The 22,388-nt window shown below is 40.6% G+C and overlaps 1 protein-coding gene across 14 annotated transcripts in view; it reads left to right on the forward strand.

Annotated features, from left to right (window-relative positions):
* The window catches only part of SNTG2 (syntrophin gamma 2), a 459,193-nt gene extending 441,087 nt beyond the window's left edge, over positions 1-18,106 (forward strand). For 5 of the 14 annotated variants that reach the window (XM_049902602.1, XM_049902603.1, XM_049902608.1 and 2 more), the window contains one exon: positions 16,899-17,524. In XM_049902602.1, the coding sequence (XP_049758559.1) occupies positions 16,899-17,030 (132 nt within the window). In that variant the 3' untranslated portion in view covers positions 17,031-17,524. Of the gene's footprint in view, positions 1-4,220; positions 6,917-9,824; positions 16,878-16,898 lie in introns of those variants that run through there. The other 9 variants (XM_049902600.1, XM_049902598.1, XM_049902595.1 and 6 more) reach the window with 7 other exon arrangements.
* The last annotated feature ends 4,282 nt before the right edge of the window (positions 18,107-22,388 follow it).

Consider the following 22,388-nt stretch of genomic DNA (forward strand, 5'->3'; position numbering starts at 1 on the left):
CAGTGGGTGCTTGCTATAATGACTTGAGCGGCAGCTCTACTCTGTCCTATAGGGTCAGTATGAGTTGAAACGGACTCGACGGCAGAGGGTGCTTGCTATAATGACTTGAGCGGCAGCTCTACTCTGTCCTATAGGGTCGGTATGAGTTGAAACGGACTCGACGGCAGGGGGTGCTTGCTATAATGACTTGAGCGGCAGCTCTACTCTGTCCTATTGGGTCAGTATGAGTTGAAACGGACTCGACGGCAGGGGGTGCTTGCTATAATGACTTGAGCGGCAGCTCTACTCTATCCTATGGGGTCGGTATGAGTTGAAACGGACTCGACGGCAGGGGGTGCTTGCTATAATGACTTGAGCGGCAGCTCTACTCTGTCCTATAGGGTCGGTATGAGTTGAAACGGACTCGACGGCAGTGGGTGCTTGCTATAATGACTTGAGCGGCAGCTCTACTCTGTCCTATAGGGTCGGTATGAGTTGAAACGGACTCGACGGCAGTGGGTGCTTGCTATAATGACTTGAGCGGCAGCTCTACTCTGTCCTATAGGGTCAGTATGAGTTGAAACGGACTCGACGGCAGAGGGTGCTTGCTGTAATGACTTGAGCGGCAGCTCTACTCTGTCCTATAGGGTTGGTATGAGTTGAAACGGACTCGACGGCAGGGGGTGCTTGCTATAATGACTTGAGCGGCAGCTCTACTCTGTCCTATTGTGTCAGTATGAGTTGAAACGGACTCGACGGCAGGGGGTGCTTGCTATAATGACTTGAGCGGCAGCTCTACTCTATCCTATGGGGTCAGTATGAGTTGAAACGGACTCGACGGCAGGGGGTGCTTGCTATAATGACTTGAGCGGCAGCTCTACTCTGTCCTATAGGGTCAGTATGAGTTGAAACGGACTCGACGGCAGGGGGTGCTTGCTATAATGACTTGAGCGGCAGCTCTACTCTGTCCTATTGGGTCAGTATGAGTTGAAACGGACTCGACGGCAGGGGGTGCTTGCTATAATGACTTGAGCGGCAGCTCTACTCTGTCCTATAGGATCAGTATGAGTTGAAAGAGACTCGACGGCAGGGGGTGCTTGCTGTAATGACTTGAGCGGCAGCTCTACTCTGTCCTATAGGGTCGGTATGAGTTGAAACGGACTCGACGGCAGGGGGTGCTTGCTATAATGACTTGAGCGGCAGCTCTACTCTGTCCTATAGGGTCAGTATGAGTTGAAACGGACTCGACGGCAGTGGGTGCTTGCTCTAATGACTTGAGCGGCAGCTCTACTCTGTCCTATAGGGTCGGTATGAGTTGAAACGGACTCGACGGCAGGGGGTGCTTGCTATAATGACTTGAGCGGCAGCTCTACTCTGTCCTATGGGGTCAGTATGAGTTGAAACGGACTCGACGGCAGGGGGTGCTTGCTGTAATGACTTGAGCGGCAGCTCTACTCTGTCCTATGGGGTCAGTATGAGTTGAAACGGACTCGACGGCAGGGGGTGCTTGCTATAATGACTTGAGCGGCAGCTCTACTCTGTCCTATGGGGTCAGTATGAGTTGAAACGGACTCGACGGCAGTGGGTGCTTGCTGTAATGACTTGAGCGGCAGCTCTACTCTGTCCTATGGGGTCAGTATGAGTTGAAACGGACTCGACGGCAGTGGGTGCTTGCTATAATGACTTGAGCGGCAGCTCTACTCTGTCCTATAGGGTCGGTATGAGTTGAAAGAGACTCGACGGCAGGGGGTGCTTGCTGTAATGACTTGAGCGGCAGCTCTACTCTGTCCTATAGGGTCGGTATGAGTTGAAACGGACTCGACGGCAGGGGCTGCTTGCTGTAATGACTTGAGCGGCAGCTCTACTCTGTCCTATGGGGTCAGTATGAGTTGAAACGGACTCGACGGCAGTGGGTGCTTGCTATAATGACTTGAGCGGCAGCTTTACTCTGTCCTATAGGGTCAGTATGAGTTGAAACGGACTCGACGGCAGGGGGTGCTTGCTATAATGACTTGAGCGGCAGCTCTACTCTGTCCTATAGGGTCAGTATGAGTTGAAACGGACTCGACGGCATGGGGTGCTTGCTATAATGACTTGAGCGGCAGCTCTACTCTGTCCTATAGGGTCAGTATGAGTTGAAACGGACTCGACGGCAGGGGGTGCTTGCTATAATGACTTGAGCGGCAGCTCTACTCTGTCCTATAGGGTCAGTATGAGTTGAAACGGACTCGACGGCAGGGGGTGCTTGCTATAATGACTTGAGCGCAGGCTGAAGATTTTGTTTCTAAGAACCATGATTAAAGTTGACAGTAGATGGGGAAAGGCGATTCTGACTGTTGTGTTTTCTTAAGTGGGAAAGTACTACAAAGGCAGACACAGTTCCTAAAAAGACAAATGAGTTACCTTTTCAACTGTCGTGACTGGGGTGCAGGCAGGGGGAGAAGAAGGACCAATGGGCTGTGAAAAGTACCCGGACAAAGGCAAAAATACTGCTTCAAATGGCTAGGTACATAATTGACATGAATTGGTGCCTAGGCCAAAATAGTACAAAAGGATCTTTCCCAGTACCCGATTACATTTACTTCTATTTTTTTTTACTTTTCAACATTAATTTCAGTATGAGTGAAATTCTATAACACCTCTTCAAGAAACTGACTTTGTTTAGACAGTAAGTTTAGGAGTTATTTATCTCTGTCAGAACTTGGAAATTTCCAAATAAAATATTTACAGGAGCCGAAGAAAGCAAGCCTACGGGCTGACTTCATTCCCTTGCAGTCTCTGCATCAGGAGCTATGGCAAATTGCAAGGACTATATTTTGTGAAAACAACTTTTGGAAGAGCAGACATTCATCTTTAAAATATGTGTCTCTGGGGAGAAAGGAAGCAGGCAAAAGTGATATATTCAGAGCCGTTTGGAGAAGTCAGATTTGTTTTAAACATCCTGGCAAGGTAATAATGCTGAGCTTTAGTATGAATAAAATTTATAAGTTATAATTCCATTATTTGTTGAAGGGGAAAAGGTGTTTTAAGTGTGTGAGCTAAAGAATCAACCAAGGAGATTTTATAGCCCGAAGCAGACCGTTTCAGAAGTGGTGAATTATAGAGTAACCTTTAAAGGTTACAAAGAAACACTTTTTTGAAGGAAAGTAGACCTTCCGGACCTTCCGGAATCCAACCAAATGAATCAGAACTGGATAGGGGAAAGAGTGTTGCTGAGCCAAGTAAATTCCAAACAAGTTTAGAAAGAGAAAGTATGTGTAGTAATAGAGTTACATTGTTCATATATACTGAATCAGTCTTCATCCCACCCCAGGCTAGCCACTGACTGATTTTGTTTTCTTTTTCTCTCACTGGTCTGTTTCAGTCATTCCCTGGAAAATCAAACGTCTTTTTTAAGCTCTTTATCTTTCAAGTTATAAACCTGCACCTCCTCTGTTTCACATCTTGGCTGTACCAACCTCTGCCCAGTGAATCACCCAGAAGGGCTAATGCTACTTCTACAATGTGTCTGTAACTGCTCTCTGCCAGCCCCACAAACACCCTCTTCTTTTTTGTCTGCCTTGCCGGAGTTCAAGATCGCATTCTCTCTCACAGGGACTCTTGCCCTAAGCTGCTGATTTAAAGTCCTGCCTTCAGTCTTTTCCTTCTATCATTAGAGCGATTTTGTTACTCCCCTGCTGACGTTTCATCCACAGAACAATGCAGGAAATGACGTCCTGGCTGCAGGGGCCTGGACTTCTCTCTGCAGCTTTGACCCCCAGCTCCGCCCTCCCTAGTAATCCCTGCACACCAGCCACTGAAGGCTACCTCCCACTTTCTGAACTCAGCGTAAGCTTTCTTTTTTCCCTTCCTTCGCTCATGGCTTTTTTGGGACGTCCTCCATCCTCACCTTCTAACCAACCGTAACAGTTCCATTAATCATTAATCGGGGGCGGATGCAAATGCCAGCCTCCAATCAAAATTCTTTTTGTAGTCAATTCATTCAACATCTTTACCTTTCTGATTGTATTTTAAGTACTCACGCAGCTTCTACCCACCCGTCTATTTCCTAAGCTCCTTGACGGTGTTGCTATTGTGTTTCTTTATATGTCCCCTCAGCAGTGCTTCTCAAACTCCAGCATGCTGACAAATTACAGGAGAAATCCAGATTTTCATTCAGTAGGTTGGCCTGGAACCCAAGATTCTGTTTTTCTGAGGAGCTAAAAAAAAAAAAAAAAAATTTTTTTTTTTTTTTTCCCCAGGAGAGGCTGATGCTGCAGGACCACCCAGCTGCTAACTGAAAGGATGATGATTGGAACCACCAGCCTCTGATTGGGAGAAAGATGTGGTAGTCTGCTTCAGTAAAGATTAACCCTTGCCCCCTGCGGCCCCCCACCAAAAAAAAAAACTCATTTCCTTCCACTTCATTCCAACTCATAGAGAACTTACAGGACAGAGTAGAACTGCCTCATAGGGTTTCCAAGAAGAAGCTGGTGGATTTGAACTGCCAGCCTTTTGGTTAGCAGCCAAGCTCTTAACCACTGCACCACCAGGGCTCCTTAGTTCTACCCTGTCCTATAGGGTTGCTGTGAGTCGGAATCGACTTGATGACACGCAACAAGAAATCTTTTCAGAAGCAGACTGCCACATCTTTCTCCTGCAAAGTGGCTGATGGCTTGGAACCAGGATGACACAGCCCAGCACTTAACCACTGTGCCACCAGAGCTCCTTCAAAAGAAGTTCAGGGACCCCATAATGTTGAGAAACACACAAGGCATCCGCTTCTGAGCAAGGAGGACACTTGAGTGCGGGAGCGGAAGTTCTATATGGTCCAGTTCCCATCCGAGTTATCGGTGAAACAAAGAAATGGTCAGTGTGTTCTGGAGCGTGGTTAGGTCTCACGATTATCATATTCAGCTATACATATTTGTGTCATTTTCTAAGGAAAATTCAAAGCATATTCACTTATTCTAGATATTTATTCATTCACCTTGAAATCACCTCTTTCGTGTATAACTTTTATTGTCAAATTAGCACAACCTCTACTTCTAATTCATTGAAATGGAGCTGTGGCTAGATAATGGCCTACACGGGCCTGCTTTCAATTACCGTGTGTACTTGAATTGCTATGGCTGAATGGAAGCTGTTCTCTTAAGTGGTTATATACTTTAAATTTTTTGTCCCCTGCTTGCAAAGGGTCGTTAAATGACAATTAAGGAACACTAAACACCTGTGAGGGCTACTATTCAATGGAAGGCTTGCCAATCATCTCACAGACATTTTTTGACAAATGTCTAGTGATTTGTGCAGTGAGGTGGAAATATGGATGGTGCCATCAAGAAATTGTGATTTCTACTGGAGGAGATTTATTGAGGACATGCAGGTAATACTAACATTTATCTGTTGATTGAAAGTGTCACTCCTGTGGTAGATAAAGCATGCCTGAGAGGAGGGAGTGTGAAAGAAGAAATATTTTCACAAGTTAGGAGTGACCTCATTCTTCATATTTTGGCGAGTGAAGTATCGCTCCTCAAGGCTTCCTAAAAGTTTGACTTCATTAAGAAAAAGTTCATGGTGTTAGAATACCTAAGTATTGAGAATTGGGCCAAGTCCTAGGTCATGGTTTAAGTGGTTATTTTAACCACCATTAAATATTAAAAGTCTTTATAAAAATCTAGGTTATTAGAACAAATGCATTGCAGAGGGAAGTAACTGGGTAACAGAAGTTCATTGCGGGGAGGCCGAATGAACATTGGACTAGGGTTTCAGAAATGTGTGGTCGGTCCCAGCTGTGCACTATCCTAGCCATTAGATCTATGTCACTTAGTTCTCTGACCTACAGCTTTCTCATCTAGAATAAAGAATATAATGTCTCCAAGGTGTTGTGAGTGCATGGAATAACGTGTGAGAAGAAAATACTTTGGGACTTCAGAGCAGTTTAAAAACATCATATTAGTTTTGGAGGGTCGGCATACGTGGCTGAGTAGAAGTAGCATGGGCTGTTGAGTCAGATTGCCCTTGTCCTTGTTGCCGTCAACTCTATTCCCTTTGACTCATAGCACCCTACAGACCTGGGTAAAAATTCTTCCTTTGTCACCTGACATTGCTTTGACTTTTGTCAAGTCAGTTAACTTCTGCCAGCCTCAATTTCCTCATCTGTAAAATAGGCGAAGTGCCTGCTTGAATTGTTATTATAAGGTTAATTAAAAAGGAAAATATGCGCAAGAGCCTAGCCATTGCCCATAGAAATCACCCAGGACACATAAGTTTCCCTTCTTCCTGTCTCTGTGCTGCTGCGGTTTATACCCTTAACCCTGTAACCTTGGGGGAGAACATCTGCTCTTTCTGGGGCTCAGCTTCCTTAAAGACTGACAGGAGCTTATTCCTACATGTTCTCTTATTCCTTTCTTACCTTTTAATGTCTTCCTCAGGAAAAAAAAAAAGAAAAACTCTTTACATTTTGTTAAAAAAAAAAAAAAGCTTTCTTTGTTCTTGTACTTGTTCAGACATGTCTAGCCATTCCGTTCTTACAGAATGATCTAACTAGAAAAGTATAACTGTAATTCTGGGACACTAGTTTGTTACTAAAGTCTTAAAAATAATCTGAGGCTTAAGCTTACAGTCATCTACATTTGTTTAATTAGTAAAGTTATATATATTTCCAAAGTTAGACTGCTCTCTGCATTTCCTGAAGACAGAATGCCCATTTATGTAATGTAACCATTTATCAAGTTGTGCCTCGGTATTAAGACACACGTGATAGATGACAGCAGTGTGGCCAGACAGCCTAGATTTAATAGCTCTGAGACATGGGCGAGTTACCCAGCCTCCCTGTGTACACTTGGACTAATAAAATTATTTTCATAGAGCTGGTACAAAGATTGCATTTGTTAATAGAATGTATATTGGCACATAATAAACATCCAATAATATTAGCTAGTATTAATTTCAATATATATTCTTTTTTTGTTTCGTATTGGATGGTATGATTTCATCTAGTTTTTACCATTTTTACTGTCTCCTCCATTGACTTTCTTTAGATCAGTACTTATGTCTACTGCAGATTTCTTTCCTTTTTTCTTCCAACGATTTTTATTTTGTATATTTTACAGAATGTCCTGTTAATCACTTTCATTTTGTTGATAGTCATGCATTTGTATAGTTGCAATAACTGTGTTGTGACTGAAACACCAGGGCCTTTGGTATGAGAAAAAGACCAAACCCATTCCCATGGAGCTGATTCAGACTCAGAGCCACCCCATAGGCTTCCGAGGAATGGCTGATAGATTTGAACTGCCAACCTTTTGTTTAGTAGCCGAGCTCTTAACCACTGTGCCACCAGGGCTCCTTGGTATCAGAGGATATTCAGTATTACTAGTTGTGAGACCATGGGTCACTTTACCTCTCAGAACATTCCTGTAACCTGTGCAAATAGTAACAATGCCTACCCACCCCAAGTAATACCTACAGACCCTACAAGACTATTGTGAGACTCAAGGAATGTCATTTATTTGGAAGCAGGGTCTGAATGAAGCACCGTCAACATGAGCTATTATGGTTGTGCTATTTCATTTACATCTAGGTTGTGTAAGGTTTGTGATGTTTAGCTCTTGAACCCCTCACAAGCTCATTTAGGCTATGTTCCCCCCGCCCCCCGCCTTTTGGACATTAAGGAGCAGGGTAATGGGTTGTTATACTGCTCAGATCTCCACATAGCTAAGTCTGCATCTATTCTCCAAGAATATTAAATGTCTTTTAAGAGCATGTATGTATACAAGAATGTGTATTAGTTTTTTTACTTTTTTTCTCTCCAAAATTCCCAATGATCTTTTTTTTTTCCCCCTAATGGTCCTTTGTCTTCTCTTAGTTCATCTGCTAAAGTTGAATTCCCCAGATGATAAAGAGAGCATTAGTGGTTTCAGTTCTTGCAGTTTCTTCTTTTCTTTTTGTTTCATTTCTTTTTTTCTTTCCCTCTCATCCTTCTTTCCTTCCTTCCTTTCTTTTTTTGGTAAGTATACCAAAGTATATACTTTGGGAGTGGGGCAAAATGTTTGCCATCAAAAACATCCAGTTTTGTAGGAAAGGCATGATCACCAATAACTATAATACAGGCAGAACAAGATTTTCTCCATAAAATATGTGTCATGAAAATTCACAATAACACAAAATATGGACATCCAGCCTCCAGTTTTAAAGAGAGGGTTGTTGAAGGATGGCAGCATGTGGAATGAGTAAGGTCTGATGGTCAGACATCAGGAGTGGGGCTGAAGGTGTTCCAAGCAAAGAGAATAGTGGAAACCTTTGTTCATGGGGGTGAAGTAGGGTAGTGCAGAATTTGGGGGATACACTCAGAATATAAAGTAGCTGAAGGTAAGGCTGGTAAAGGCCACATGGCTTGAATGCCTTGACTTCTGGGATGAAATGTTTTCCTCTGAGCAGAGGTGCTGCTCAGCTCAACTGAAGGCTGTTAAGTACCATGACCAGAGAGAGAGCTGGAAGATGCTTGTTCCATGGACGACAGCATTTACAATGAATTAGAAACACATCCAGGAGGGAGGCCAAAACACCTGTGCTAAACGAAGCTGTTTAATTACATGCTGCTTTTAAGACTTCATGTGTACAACCCTGTTTCATTTTACATCTGAAATCGAAGCAGAACATAGACATCTTAGGAAAAGTTGAGAATAAAGAAAATTTTAAGGCCTGGCAAACCACAGTGTGAGTCTTTTTCATTTCTGTGTCTTTTCTCTGAAGTTACTGAGCACTTGCTTTGCTCCAAGCAGGATGCTATTATCTCCAGTAGCTTCATATTTGATAGTCATATATTTGAATACCTGTAGAATAGCATGATGGATTGACACAGTGGCTGCAACAAAGACTCAAGTATAGTAGCGATTGTGAGGATGGCTCAGGACCAGACAATGTTTCATTCTGTTGTACGTAGGGTCGCTATGAGTCAGACCCGACTCAAAAGCACCTAATAATAGCAGCGTAAGAGTATCTTATTTTACCCTCAGGAACCACCAAGGTAAAGTATAAAGTTCCCCATTTAATAGATAAGGGAGGTGAGGCCCTGGGAGATGGTGCTACTGGTACTAAGTCACATAACCAGTAAGTACTGCCTCCCTGGAAATTTATGCAGAACCTCTGTCAAAGTGTTACAGACCCTGGGCCTGATTTGACAAAAGTTTTAAGAGTGCTTTTACATGGCATAAAATTGTACAGAGCCAGACAAAACTTTAGAAATCATCTATCTAAACCTATGCTTTCTAGGGATAAGGAAGCTGAGATTCAAGAGAAAATCTTACTTACAAGGACATATCACAGTTTCTTTACACAGCTTAGAAACATGACTTTTTATGCAATACTCTTACCTTGCTGACTCATAGTTAGTTCCTAGCCCATCTCAAACCTATTATCATTTTTGGTCATGTATTCATTTTATTTTATTTCTGCAGTTTTCGTTTCCTCCATAAGGATGCTACCCTCTTCCGGTTGCACAGAGCAGCATTTTAGTTTTTCCATATCATTCTTGAGTTTAGCTATATTAAAAAGTAACATAAAATCCAATCCTTTCAACTAAAAGCTGTCATTTTTCTTGACTTTCCCATTTGTGGGCACAAAAAATACACTCTTTTTTTAGAAAGAAATGCATATTATCTAGAGATGTTACCTGTATTCTTTCTCTATGGATATTGTAACAAAGTACCACAACTTGGTGACTTAAGTAACACAAGTTTATCATCCTAGCGTTCAGAAGTGGAGCAGCCTGACACTTGTCTCACTGGACTGAAATTAAGGTATTGGCAAGTCTGAGTAACTTTTTGGAAGCTCTGGAGGAGAATCTGTTTCCTTGTCTTTTCCAGCTCCTAGAGATCACCCGCATTCCATTGTTCATGGCCATCTTCCTCCACTTTCAAAGCCAGCAATGTCGAATCAAGTTCTTCTGAAAGTGCCATGACTCTGGTTCTCTGCCCCTGGGAAAGGTTCTCCGCTTACGAAGACTCATGTGATTAAATTGGGTCCACCGGAGTAATTCAGGCTACTCTTCCCAGCTCAAGGTCCTTAACCTCAATCAAATCTGCAGAGCCCCTTTGCTGAGGAAGGTAACATATTCACAAATCAGGAGAATCAGAGCTTGGACATCTTTGGGGGATCATTATTATGCCTACCACATCACTTCCAGGAATTCAAAGTATGATTTCTGTAATTGAAAAACATTTTGATGTGTGAACGCATTGGTACGTGTGAAGGCAGCCGTTCTGTCAGCCTGGAGTAGACTTCTGCTTTCGTTTGGTTAAACCCGATGGTCCAACCCTTGTTTTAAAATAGCAGAACGGAGATGCCCGGGAGAAGAGTGCAAAGGGGGGACTAGGGCACTGAGATCTCTGTGGGCAGGAGGCCATTCTCTGAATTAGCAACGCCATCAGCCTTTTCATCCAAGTGGCCTACTGAGCCTTCCTGACAAAAGAGTATGTCGGGGTTGGAGGTGGGAACTAACTCTTCTGTTCCTGCCAGGAATCACAAATACCTATGAACTTTTTTTTTTTTTTTTTTTGGCTTGCTTTTACAATCTGAACAAAGAAGAATTTTTGTAAGTCTTCTCATTTGTTTTTTCCCCTAAATATAAATTTAAGAACATACGAGCAAATCATTAAAAAAAAAAACAACAAAAAAAAAACTGACTTATTAGTAAAAACCTACCACAGCTGGAATCCGTTACTGATATTCATAGTTTTGTACCTTCAAACCAAGCCATTAGTAACTAGGATGGTGATTTGTTTTAAAAAGGAAGTTGTTGGGTTTTTTTTCCTTAAACTCAATTATATTCAACAAATATATGTATATTTATTGTATGAGGCATTAGGCTACTTACTAGAAACCCAAAGATGAAGGAGACAGGATGCCTCCACTTTAGGAATTACAACCTACAGGGGGTGGGGGTAGGGGGTTGTTATTTGCATATTTTCAGCATAATAAGTAATGAATTCCAAAATAGGAATTCACAAAGTACTGTGAGAGAAAAAATCAGGGGTACCTGAGCAAGCGTGAGCATCAGTAGTATGTAGATGTTGAAGGCAAAGTGAGAAAAAAGGTGACACAAGCCAGGAATTGTGGAGATGGCATTACAGGCTAAGGAGACCACATGTGGCCTGCAGGTGTGACCTGGGGCAATGTTGGAAGATTCCAGAACCTAAACTTGAGCTTTATCCACATGCTGTGTTGGAAAGTTCTTCCCCGCCTGGACCCTGGATCGTCAGCCTAGTCTATCTTCCTGGTGAATTTTCTATTTGTTGTTGTTGTTAGTTGCCGTCCAGTTCGGCTTCAACTCATGGCGAACTTGTGTATAACAGAAGGAAACCTTGTCCACCCTGCACCATCTTCATCATCATTGATATGTTTGAGTCCATGGCTGCTATTATGTCAGTTTATCACATTGAGGATTTGCCTTGTTTTCGCTGACCCTTTACTTTACCAAACATGATGTCCTTTTCTAGTGACAGATCTTTCCTGATGACCATGTCCTAAGTAAGCAAGCCAAAGTTTCACCATACTCGCTTCTAAGGAGAATTCTGGTTATATTTCTTCTAAGACTGATTTAATCATTCTTCTGGTCAAAACCAAAAACCAAACCCACTGCCGTCAAATTGATTCCGACTCATAGTGACCCCATAGGGTTTCCAAGGCTGTAAATCTCTATGGGAGCCAACTGCCACATCTTTCTCCCAAGGAGCCACTGGTGGTTTCAAACCACTGACCTTTTTTCTGTTACCAGTTGATCGCTTTAACCACTGTGCCACCAGGGTTCCTAATCTTCTGGTAGTCTGTGGTATGTATTCAGTATTCTTTGCTAACACTACAATTCAAATGCATCAACTCTTCTGTCTTCCTCTTTCCTTGCCCAGCTTTTTTTTTTGTTTGTTTTTCCCTCCACCAACACAACTTAGAATAGTACTACTGAGTTCTTCAGAAGAGTTTTGGGTCTAGATCCTTTCACTTCCAGAAGGCCCTTGGGGTCTTTTTCCAGAGGAACCTGCTTTCTTCCCAGAGCTTTATACAACAGGGGGAGAGGCAGCTACTTACCTTATAAATTGTAATTCTGTCACTAGGTGATTTTCTGTCATCCTGTCTACATACAGAAGAAGCAAGCATATCATGATGTTTAATTGTATTTCAGCAGATACAGCTTTATATACAAATAAGGAAAGCGAGGGACTGGAGGAGTGCTGGGTAGCTTTTCTTTTAATACGCGTAAAGAAGGAGCCTATAAAATGAAGAGAACACGAAGTCCATGTGGCATACAGGAACCTGGTTTTACTCAGCAGTTGCAGTTACTCCTTTGTCTCCCTTCTGCATAGCCCAAGGGCTTTTCGTTTTATTTAATTCAAGATCACAGTCACAAGGTGGCTAGCCTTACAGAGACAGATTCAAAGCCACTTACCACATTGGTGGTGTTTCCACCAAGCCAGTAGTGTCTGTCAGCTTTGTCTCCTCTGTCACTATCATTCCTCAAACATTTGCCTGCATAGGTTAACTCCATCGTTAGATGTTTGGGCAAATGACTTACTAGGCTCTGCTCTAGATTTGCCTCTTATGCCTTAGACACTGAACCTCTTGCATTCACTGCCCTATGTTGTGGCACCAAGACAGGCCTTGAATAGGTGTTCAAAGGTGTTTAAGAAAATGATATTTTTTTCATTTATAACAGCCTGTGCTTTTTGATTACATCAGTAATATATTCCCCTCTCCATCATTAATGGAGGAAATTTTGAGTATGATAGCGTATTCCATTAAATGTATTAAAAAAAAAAAACACTGCTATCGAGTCTATTCCAACTCATAGTGACCCTATAGGACAGAGCAGAACTGCTCTAATAGGGTTTCCAAGGAGCAGCTGATGGATTTGAACTGCTAACGTTTTGGTTAACAATGAGCTCTTAACCACTACACCACCAAGGCCCGGTTAAATGTCTAGTGCTCTGTTATTTTAACTCCATTGTATCATCTCCTAAATGGTCCTCCAAGATGCCCCATTTTTAAAAAGTCAACTATGTTTGAGAAACAAAGTTACTCTTGGAGATATACAATACAATTAACAGTAACAGCTCTGTGAAGTCCCACAATAAAGAAAACAATCTTTCATCTAATTTTTGTCCAAACATATTTGAACAAAGAACTTTTTTTTTAATATAACACTTTTTCTATCAGACAAGTTTTTGAAAATCCTGCTCTGCTGCTGCCAATGCATTTCAGTATAACTCCCTAATGCAGTGTGTTGGAATCATCTCACTGATCTATTTTACCATACTGTATGCATAACCAAAGAGCTATAAAGATCCTCTCCTTCTCCAGGATCAAAACACAACAGTCTGTAGCTGATATACCCATTGTGTTTGAGGAGCATGGTAGAGAATGAGGGATCCGTGAAATCTTAGGTTTAGAATTCAACATGAGTATTCAGTTCAAACAAAAACTCAAAATATGTTTTTAATCTGCTCTTATTGCAAAGTCGTAGTTCAAGATAGGCCTACTGGTAATATTGGTTATAAAATTAGCCAGTCCAGAAATGACTTGGCTTGATGTTTGACTCAGTTGAAGGTATTCTGTGAAAAGTTCACAGGGTGCCTGAGTATTCTCTGTCTGAATTGAGATAGAACTATCATTTCAGACGTCTTGATTCCTGCTCACCGAAAGGCTGGCAGTTCAAACCCACCAGCCGCTCTACGTGAGAAAGATGTAGCAGCCCCCTTCTGTAAAGATTGTTGTTGTTAGGTCCTATCCATTCAGTTCTGACTCATAGACACCCTGTGTACACCAGAATGAAACACTGCCTGGTTCTGTGCCATCCTCACAATCATTGTTATGCTTGAGCACAGTGTTGCAGCCACTGTGTCCATCCATCTCCTTGAGGGTCTTCCTCTTTTACAGCCTTGGAAACTCCATGGGACAGTTCTACCCTGTCCTGTATGGTTGCTGTGAGTTGGAATCAACTGGAGAACACTATTGACTGATATTTTTCATGAAAATTTGTGGTGTGAGTTCATTTGTTCATTTTGTTCTGCCAGGACATTGAGAGATTTTTAAATTGTAGCTTCAACTTATGATATCAGAGGTTATTGATGCCTTTGAATTTGTACATTAATTCTGACGGCCGTTTGGCTTCTTGTTTCAGTGTGTGTTGTGCTAACATTAGCTAAGTCTTTCGGGAACTTAAAAAGCGATTTCCAGTTGACATATATGAAACCAAGACCCTGAAGCAGAAGTGATATGAGCATTATACCTCTTTTTTTTTTTTCTTTCCCCCATAATGACCCCTAGTGAAGTTCAGTAATTACTATTTGGAAACACATACATAAATTGATTTACAGTATATGTGTTAGGTTTGCAAGAAACTTATGTTTCTTCTAGAAAATTACTTGCTTTTCCTCTCTGCATGGACTAAACCACAATAAATAATAAATACTGTTAAGTCATTGGAGGGTAGCTTTCCATAGCTCACCCAGAGATTCTGAGGGCAGTCTCAAGGTATGGGTGTAACTAGTGGGCCCAACTTGAAATAAAGCTTAGCATAGGAACTGGACAGATTCTGGATTCTACAAATGAGTTGGATGAAGGGCACTAAGTAACAAGTGTAATGATCCTGTGTTGTAACTACTTAAATATTATGAAAGGAGTCCTGGTGGGGCAGCGGTGAAGCACTCGGCTGCTAACCGGAAGTTCAGTAGTTCGAACCCACCAGTGGCTCTGCTAGAGAAAGATGTAGCATTCTGCTCCTGTAGAGATTTGAACCCACCAGTCTTGCAAATCCTACTGTGAAATTCTGTCCTGTCTTGTAGAGTCGCTATGAGTCAGATTCGACTCGATGGCAATGGTGTTTGTTTGGTTTTGGTAAATAGGTTTGGTTTGGCTTTGCTGGAATATACACCTAAACATCTTGAATATTTTGCTCAGTGTCACTCAGAAAGTTTCAAAATAAAACAATTAATTAATTATGAGGTTTTCAAAGTTAAGATTCATATACATGCAAAAGAGAAACTTTTCAAATCAGAATAAAGAAAGAAGGGAATACTTTGGTTCCGATAACTGAAAACTCAGGGCTGGCTCCAGGGACAGCTGAACCCTAATGTCATCCGATATTATTTTTCTGTCCATCTTTGAGCAGTGTTTCCCTGCGTCGCATTCATTTTAGACAAGCTCTCTCCATCTGGTAGCAGAGAGCGCCACACAGAAAGCTTCAGGCTCACAGTCCTTATTGTTGACCACACCAAAGTAAATATCCTGACCTCCCTCACCCCATCATCCATCCAGCCTCCCAAGGGACTCTGGTTTACCTGCCTGGGTCATATACCCATCTTTTCAGCAATGTTGGGCCTCATGAAAGGCGTAGTTTCTAAAAGGAACATGTGCAAGGCAGACCAAGGATGGAATGAGGTTGACTTCAAGTTGTAAGTCATTTTTAGTATGTCAGACCCTTGATTCATGATGAGAAACAGCTCAGAAAAGCCAAGATGAATGACCGAAGAGTCCTTTACCCCAGTTGTATGCTGCCCTCCCTCATGCCTGTGGAGCACGTACACCATTCTCCATCCCCTTGCCCTGCACAGAATAAAGATAATCAGTGATCTTGCCTTTAAAGGTACTTAAAGGAGCACACATATGGACTACACAAGCCAGAGGTTTGTTTTGTTTTGTTGTTTTCTTGAAAATGATACTGATTTTTTTGTGATGTTTTCTCAGAATTCTAGAGCATGCATGAATTTTGATGAAATTTAAATCATAAGATGTCAGTCAACTAGCAGGCACCTCAAAGAAGTTGTTGTTGTTAATTATATGAGAATATTATTACACGGTAGTATTATTACAGTTTTACTCTGTCGTGTAGGGTCACTGTGAGTTGGAATTGACTCCACAGCAGTGGGTTTGATTTTTTTAGTTTTTTTTTTTTTTTTTTTTTAATATGACGCCGCAAAGAAGAAAAAGAAATTCAGAGTAATACATTCTAAAACTCCCGCTCCCCCGGGAGAATGAGGCCGGTGGAGCGGGGATGCTCTGTATTTCACTATCAAAAAGATTATAATTGTTCCCCCAATAAATAGCTTAACCTTTAAAAAAACAGTTTGTTTAGCCTCTATTCCAGTTTTGGGATTCATTGCTGACTTGATTAGGCATGTGGACTTTATGTGGTGGGAGTTTGTAGGAAGAGGAATGATATTAGTTCACGATACATTTTTTCTTTTAATTAACATTTGGAATCTTTGAAATGAGGAAGTTTAAGGGGTTTATTTTTAGGGTTTTTCCCCCTTATGTGGGCACCACCACCTCTTAAAGAACCTTGCCCTGTTGAACGTCATTTCTTCTTTCTCCTACTGGCAGTGATGACAGGATGAGTTCTAGCAAAGTCATTTGCTGCGTTCATGTGCCTGGGCGCTCTGTTTATGCACTGCCATACAACTGTGGACTGTCCCTTCCAAGATGTTGTTTTTTCTAAAACACACACACACACACACAGAGCACCAAATCTCTGCAGTTAGTTATGCTAATTTAGGAGTAATGTGAACTTTGTTGTATTGAGATCCCTAAGGCAGTATTACCATAAACCAGTGACAATTCATACTTGTAATGAAGATTCAGGCCATGAGACTATGATTCTCAGATCTGACTTAATCGAGGTCCAGCACTGCTTGACAAAGGAAATGAATATTCGCCCTCTGTTAGCTATGGTAAAAGAACTCACGTTAAATTTCAGAGTATCAGTGCAAAAAAAATTACATATTCATGTTTATAGCTACTTTGATCGTATTACTCTGCCTCTCACTTTAAAATCTACTTCTTTTCAGTTTATTTGTATTTGAGTAACTTCCCTCAAGTTCACAAAGTACAAAATTTGTTAAATATTTTATGTGTTTTTGTCATAATCATAATATTTTTTTTTCTTACAGGAACTTGAATTTCAGGATCTGACAGCAGTTTTGCACTGCATACACTCCTTTATTGCAGCCAAGGTGGCCTCCGTGGACCCTGTATTCATCGACAGTCAGAGTATTGCAAGGAAATACATGTATAGCAACTAACAATGGCTTCTGTTAAGTGCTGAAAAATTAAATTATTTTCTTAAGAAATGAATCTTTCCTGCACAATATTGCAACTTTGTGTGATTTTATAATGAGCCTATATAGTTGTGATACCAATAAAATACGTCACTAGTTTCCAAATGCGGGTCATACGTGTTAAATCTGGCAAGGGAGCACGGATTCTGTTCAAGGAAACTTACAGTTAACAGAAACCAGTGCTCCAAAGTGAAATAGTTCATATCACATCTGCTGTTACTTCTCCCAATAATGTAAAAAGTTGTATCAACACTGCAGACTCTACTTCCGACAGTGGTAAAAAATCCAGATTTCATTTTCACAAAATACGTAATAGAAAATCTTGACAGCTCACCACTCTTTCTCTTTTTTTTTCCCCTCAAAAAGGAAATAGTGGCCTTTGGATATGGCATGTCATTTTTCCTTTTTTCTTGGAGGGGGGGTGCTTGGGTGAAGGGATTGTTTGAGAAATGAGTGGTACAAATATATGAGAAAAGGAAATTAATTTTAGTTATTTTTCCGATTCATAAATTATAGCATGTATTTTGGCTTTTTAGTCATATAGTTTATTACTTGTAAATAGAAACCAGTTCTATTTTTGTTATTATAGGCAATTATTTGAAGTCCTTTCATTTTTCCTCTAAGAATGCAAAGAATAGTTAGGAAAAGTCAAGAATATGTGCTCATTTCTCAAGGCTGCAAGCAAAGGAGAAGCATAAAACCATCCGACTGTCAGGTACAAGAATAGAAGTCTAAGAAAATGAACAGATGCTTCCCGCAGCTTCTGTCAGAGCAAATGCACAGGTCCCAAAGGTCTGATGTTCCACGCTGTTATCAAGATTTCAGTAACTGTTGGCAGTTCCTGGGTACCACCCCACCCCTTGTGTAGCTGGTGTTTAGGGGAAGGAAATGTTCTTATTTTTAAGATATCAAATATTTATTATCAATGGTTTTTACATATTTAAAATAAAACTTTCTTTTTAGAAGATGTATGTTCTATATGTATATCTATAATACCTAAAATTCTCGTTAATATTTGAATGGCTTTGATGGAAGACTCTAGCGAAAACAGAGCAGTTAACAGAATTTTAAAATAATATCCTGCAAAGAGAATGATGCCCAAGGAGCATCAGACACCGTTTTTCTAGGTAGGTGTTTATTCTCTTGTTTTATCTCAAAATTCCTTGTAATATTAATAGCAATAGGAAATTGGAACTTTATAAAATATTTACCTACTGAAAAAAGATAAAGTTAGAAATACTCCTTTCTCCAGTTTTTCCTCTAATGTGAATTTTTTGATCTCCAAATTGGAAGGATTCTCATTGTCTTTCCTTATGTCAAAAAGACTAAACTCACTCAAAAGTAGAAGGTGTTTTTGCCCCTAAACAGTGAAGAAATTATGAAGTTTTTTCTTGTCTTTATATAAAAATTCAGAGTTTTGAAAATTTACTTTTACTGAACAATAATGAAAAAAAAATTTTCCCAGGAAAATTTATACTGGAATTCATTTTTATATTTGTATAAATATATAAATTTTTGAAGATGTGCAGCTTTTTAATTAAAAAACTGCAGAAGTCTTTTCTTATAAAAATGAAACAGGCAAGCAAAATGCCACTAGCCTTCCTGTTTACGTTAATACAATACCTGTCAGAGTCACTAAGCACAATATTATGAGAAACACCACACCACAAAGTACAGATAGAAAGCTCTGTTTTTTCACAAGGCATCAAGCCTTGCTCCACCATTGTAGACCCAATGAGGGGGGTCCAATTACTTGATTATTACACCATTTAGAAAACAGAACTCATCCAGGAGACTTGGTATCTTCACCCACCGAGGTTCAGTCAGGGATAGGGCCCCAGGGCAGGAATCATTTTATTTGTTACAGGGGAATTCAGTTTGTCCTAAAGTCTTCCCACTTTTGTATTAATTAGAAATAAGTAAGAATCATTTGAGATCTCTATGGTTAAGATTTGGAGCCCTGGTAGCATAGTGGTTAAGAGCTCAGCTGCAAACCAAAAGGTTGGTAGTTTGAATCCACCAGTCACTTCTTGGGAACCCTATGGGGCAGTTCTACTGTGTCCTCTAGGGTCGCTATAAGTCAGGATCAATTTGATGGCAACAAGTTTGTAATGGGTATGGTTAACATTTACTGAAAACTTGCAGGTGCCAGATGCTGTGCTGTGTTTTACAAGCATGATTCCTTTCAACTCTCACAACAGCCTGCCTGGGTGTGGACACCCTGTTTTGATTCTCATTTTACAGGTGAAGAAACAACAGCTTACAGAAGCTAAGAGTCTAAGATCCTATTGTTTATAAGCACTGGAACTTCAAATTGAACCAAGGCAACCTGACTCCTAAATCTTAGTCCTAATTACTACTTGGGGGTGTGTGTGTGTGTGTGTGTGTGTGTGTGTGTGTGTGTGTGTGTTGCGGGCCATCAAGTCAATTCTGACACATAGAAACCCTATGGGACAGAGTACAACTGCCCCACAAGGTTTCCAGGGCTGCAATCCTTTTGGAAGGAGCCCTGGTGGCACAGTGGATAAGCACTCAACTGCTGCTTCTGTAAAGATTACAGCCTTGGAAACCCTATGGGGCAATTCTACTCTGTCCTATAGGGTCGCTATGAGTCTGAGTCAACTTGTCAGCAATGGGGTAATCTTTACAGGATCAGATCCCTAGGTCTTTTCTCTATGGAGCTGGTGGTTGGGTTTGAACCACCAACCTTTTGGCTAGCACTTACACACTGTGCCACCAGGGCTCCTTAATTATTTACACTGCACAGTACAAATGCTGGTCTTTTGAGTAAATTAATACTCAGAACTCACAATTGTGCCTGGCAAGTCTGTGGAATCACATTTGTACTGACATTTTGTTTAGTGTTTGACCATTCTTCAAAAACTTGGGCCCATTTTCCCCTTGTTTCATTTGTATGCATTTTGCATCCCATTTGAACAATAGAAATGGAAAACTTTCTCACTAATGAAGTATTAGGAAAAGTGAAAAATATATTATTTTGGAAATTATCTTAATCTAAGTTATTGAATTGGATTTAATTTACAATATTTATTTGGGCAGCTGGCAGACTATTATTTTGAGTAGGTAATTCTCTTTAGTAACATTGGTTGGTGAATATTCATCTTAAAGTTATTATTTACTTTTAGGAGAAAGATTGGCAAATTCCCATAATGCTAAAAAAGTAAGGAGATGAACTTACAAATATTTCATCATTTTTTTTCATAGAAGATATGAAACCCTGGTGGCGGAGTGGTAAAGCATTCAGCCACTAACCAAAAGGTCAGCAATTTGAATCCACCAGCTGCAACTTGGAAACCCTATGAGGCAGTTCTACTCTGTCCTACAGGGTCGTTATGCATCAGAATCCACTTCAGAGCAATGGATTTTTCTGCACCAAATGTACTTGTTACCTAGGTATGTGTCTTGTGTTCATGCAGTGCTTGTACAAAGCACGCTGGATTTTAACAACTCGTAAGCAGCAGAAATGATTAAACTCTGACCAAAGAGGAAAAGCAAAGAGTCTTCCTTTACAAAAGATCAGCTTAGACATAATTACAGCTCAAAATCGTGGTATCAAACCAAGGAGTACAGATTTTAAGGAACAGAACAGAGAGAGCGGTTCATTTAGCTGTGAACAGTAATAGAGGACACGTAAGCACAGCAAGGTTCGGTTTCAATGAGATCTCTAGCAAGTTGTGTTGAACATTAGGAATACTTTCTAAAATACTTGCAAAAACTTGTTTTTCTCCTCATCTTCTGGTCTGAGTCTTCGTGATCTCAGAGTACATTTCAGTTATCAAAGGAGATGAGATCTAATTGCATTTGATTTCAGAAGTTTGAAAAAAATCTCAGAATAAAAACAAGTCTCAGAATTTCTTACTTTCAGTCTTTAGTTGAACTCTCTGTGGGTTTGGACATGGGATACCAACCAGCTCATGCCTTTTAATCATTATCATATTACTAGCATTGCCCATGACCTAATGTTTGTGTTCTCAGCCTACTTTTATGTATTTGATGACTATTTTCTTCCTTTGGCAGCCTCAGTATATCACAACAGTGTTTATGGAAGTCCCAAGAGTCAACGAAGTACTGGGTTTATTCTTTTCACCCTGTGGGTAATTTATGGGAAATAACATTTAAACTCCTCTGGTTTACTGACAGTCTCTAATGAATCTACATCAATAAATTCTTTAATCTGCCAATCTTTAGTGACACAACCCCTTTGATTTTCCTATACCCAAACACATGAAAAGTAGTCCAGGCTATTTTAAAACAGGTGTAATACTGAAAAGATAGGTTTTTTTTTTTTTTTCTTTTTTCAGAATTTTGAACAGATGAATGAACACGTAAATACTGCACAATCCATCCCTCCCAGTTTCCAGCATGGCTTTTAAATATTTTTTTAGAGCATATCCAAAAAAAAGAAAAAAACCAAGCTTGTTGCTGTTGAGTCGATTCCAATGCGTAGTGATCCTATAGGACAGAAGAGAACTGCCCCATAGGTTTTCCAATGAGTGGCTGTTGGATTTCAGCTGCCAGCCTTTTGGTTAGCAGCCAAGCTTTTAACTACTGAGCCACGTGGTCTCCTTAGAGCATATAGGATGTCAATATTAACGGCATCGTAGATGAAAAACTTGGTTTAGGAGTTAGGAGAACCCTGTACTGGTTCTGACTTAACAACAAACAAGATACAAACCCTCGCAAAAAAAATTCACCAGCTTTGTTTCTTTTTTCTTATATGTGGAATAGGGATAACACTCCTACTCCTTCACAGCTCATGAAACGCATCACGTTTGAGAAATATGTGAGGAAGTAAACTATGTGAGGCAACCAAAGTGACCTGCCATCTTAAGGGTATCCTTATCTATAGGGTTCCCAAGGAACGCCTGGTGGATTTGAACTGCTGACCTTTCAGTTAGCAACCTTAGCTCTTAACCACTACGCCACCGGGGTTTCCATGGAATTACGGACCTATTGAATTTATGAATGAAATACACCCATACACAAGTTAGAAAAAGTAGCAGAGATCATTGACAAGCAACGTGAGTTTATTAAGGAAAAGTATTTTTCATTTGTGAAAAAGTATGTAATAAGTAAGTAAGGTGTTACAGACATAGAAGAATTCCTCGCAACAAGGCATGTGACAGCATAGTTTATGACCGAGTTGAACAAACTTGCGTTGGATAATGTTACAGCTGGTGGATGGAGAGGTACATGGCACGCCATCAAGAGAGCCAACTCCAAAAGGGGGAAAGAATAGGTTGAAATGCAAAATAAAAACGTGTAAAGTTCTTAACAGATTAAAACACTGGGATGAAACTA

The sequence above is a fragment of the Elephas maximus genome, chromosome 12 (assembly GCF_024166365.1).
Source record: "Elephas maximus indicus isolate mEleMax1 chromosome 12, mEleMax1 primary haplotype, whole genome shotgun sequence".
Lineage (NCBI taxonomy): Eukaryota > Metazoa > Chordata > Mammalia > Proboscidea > Elephantidae > Elephas > Elephas maximus.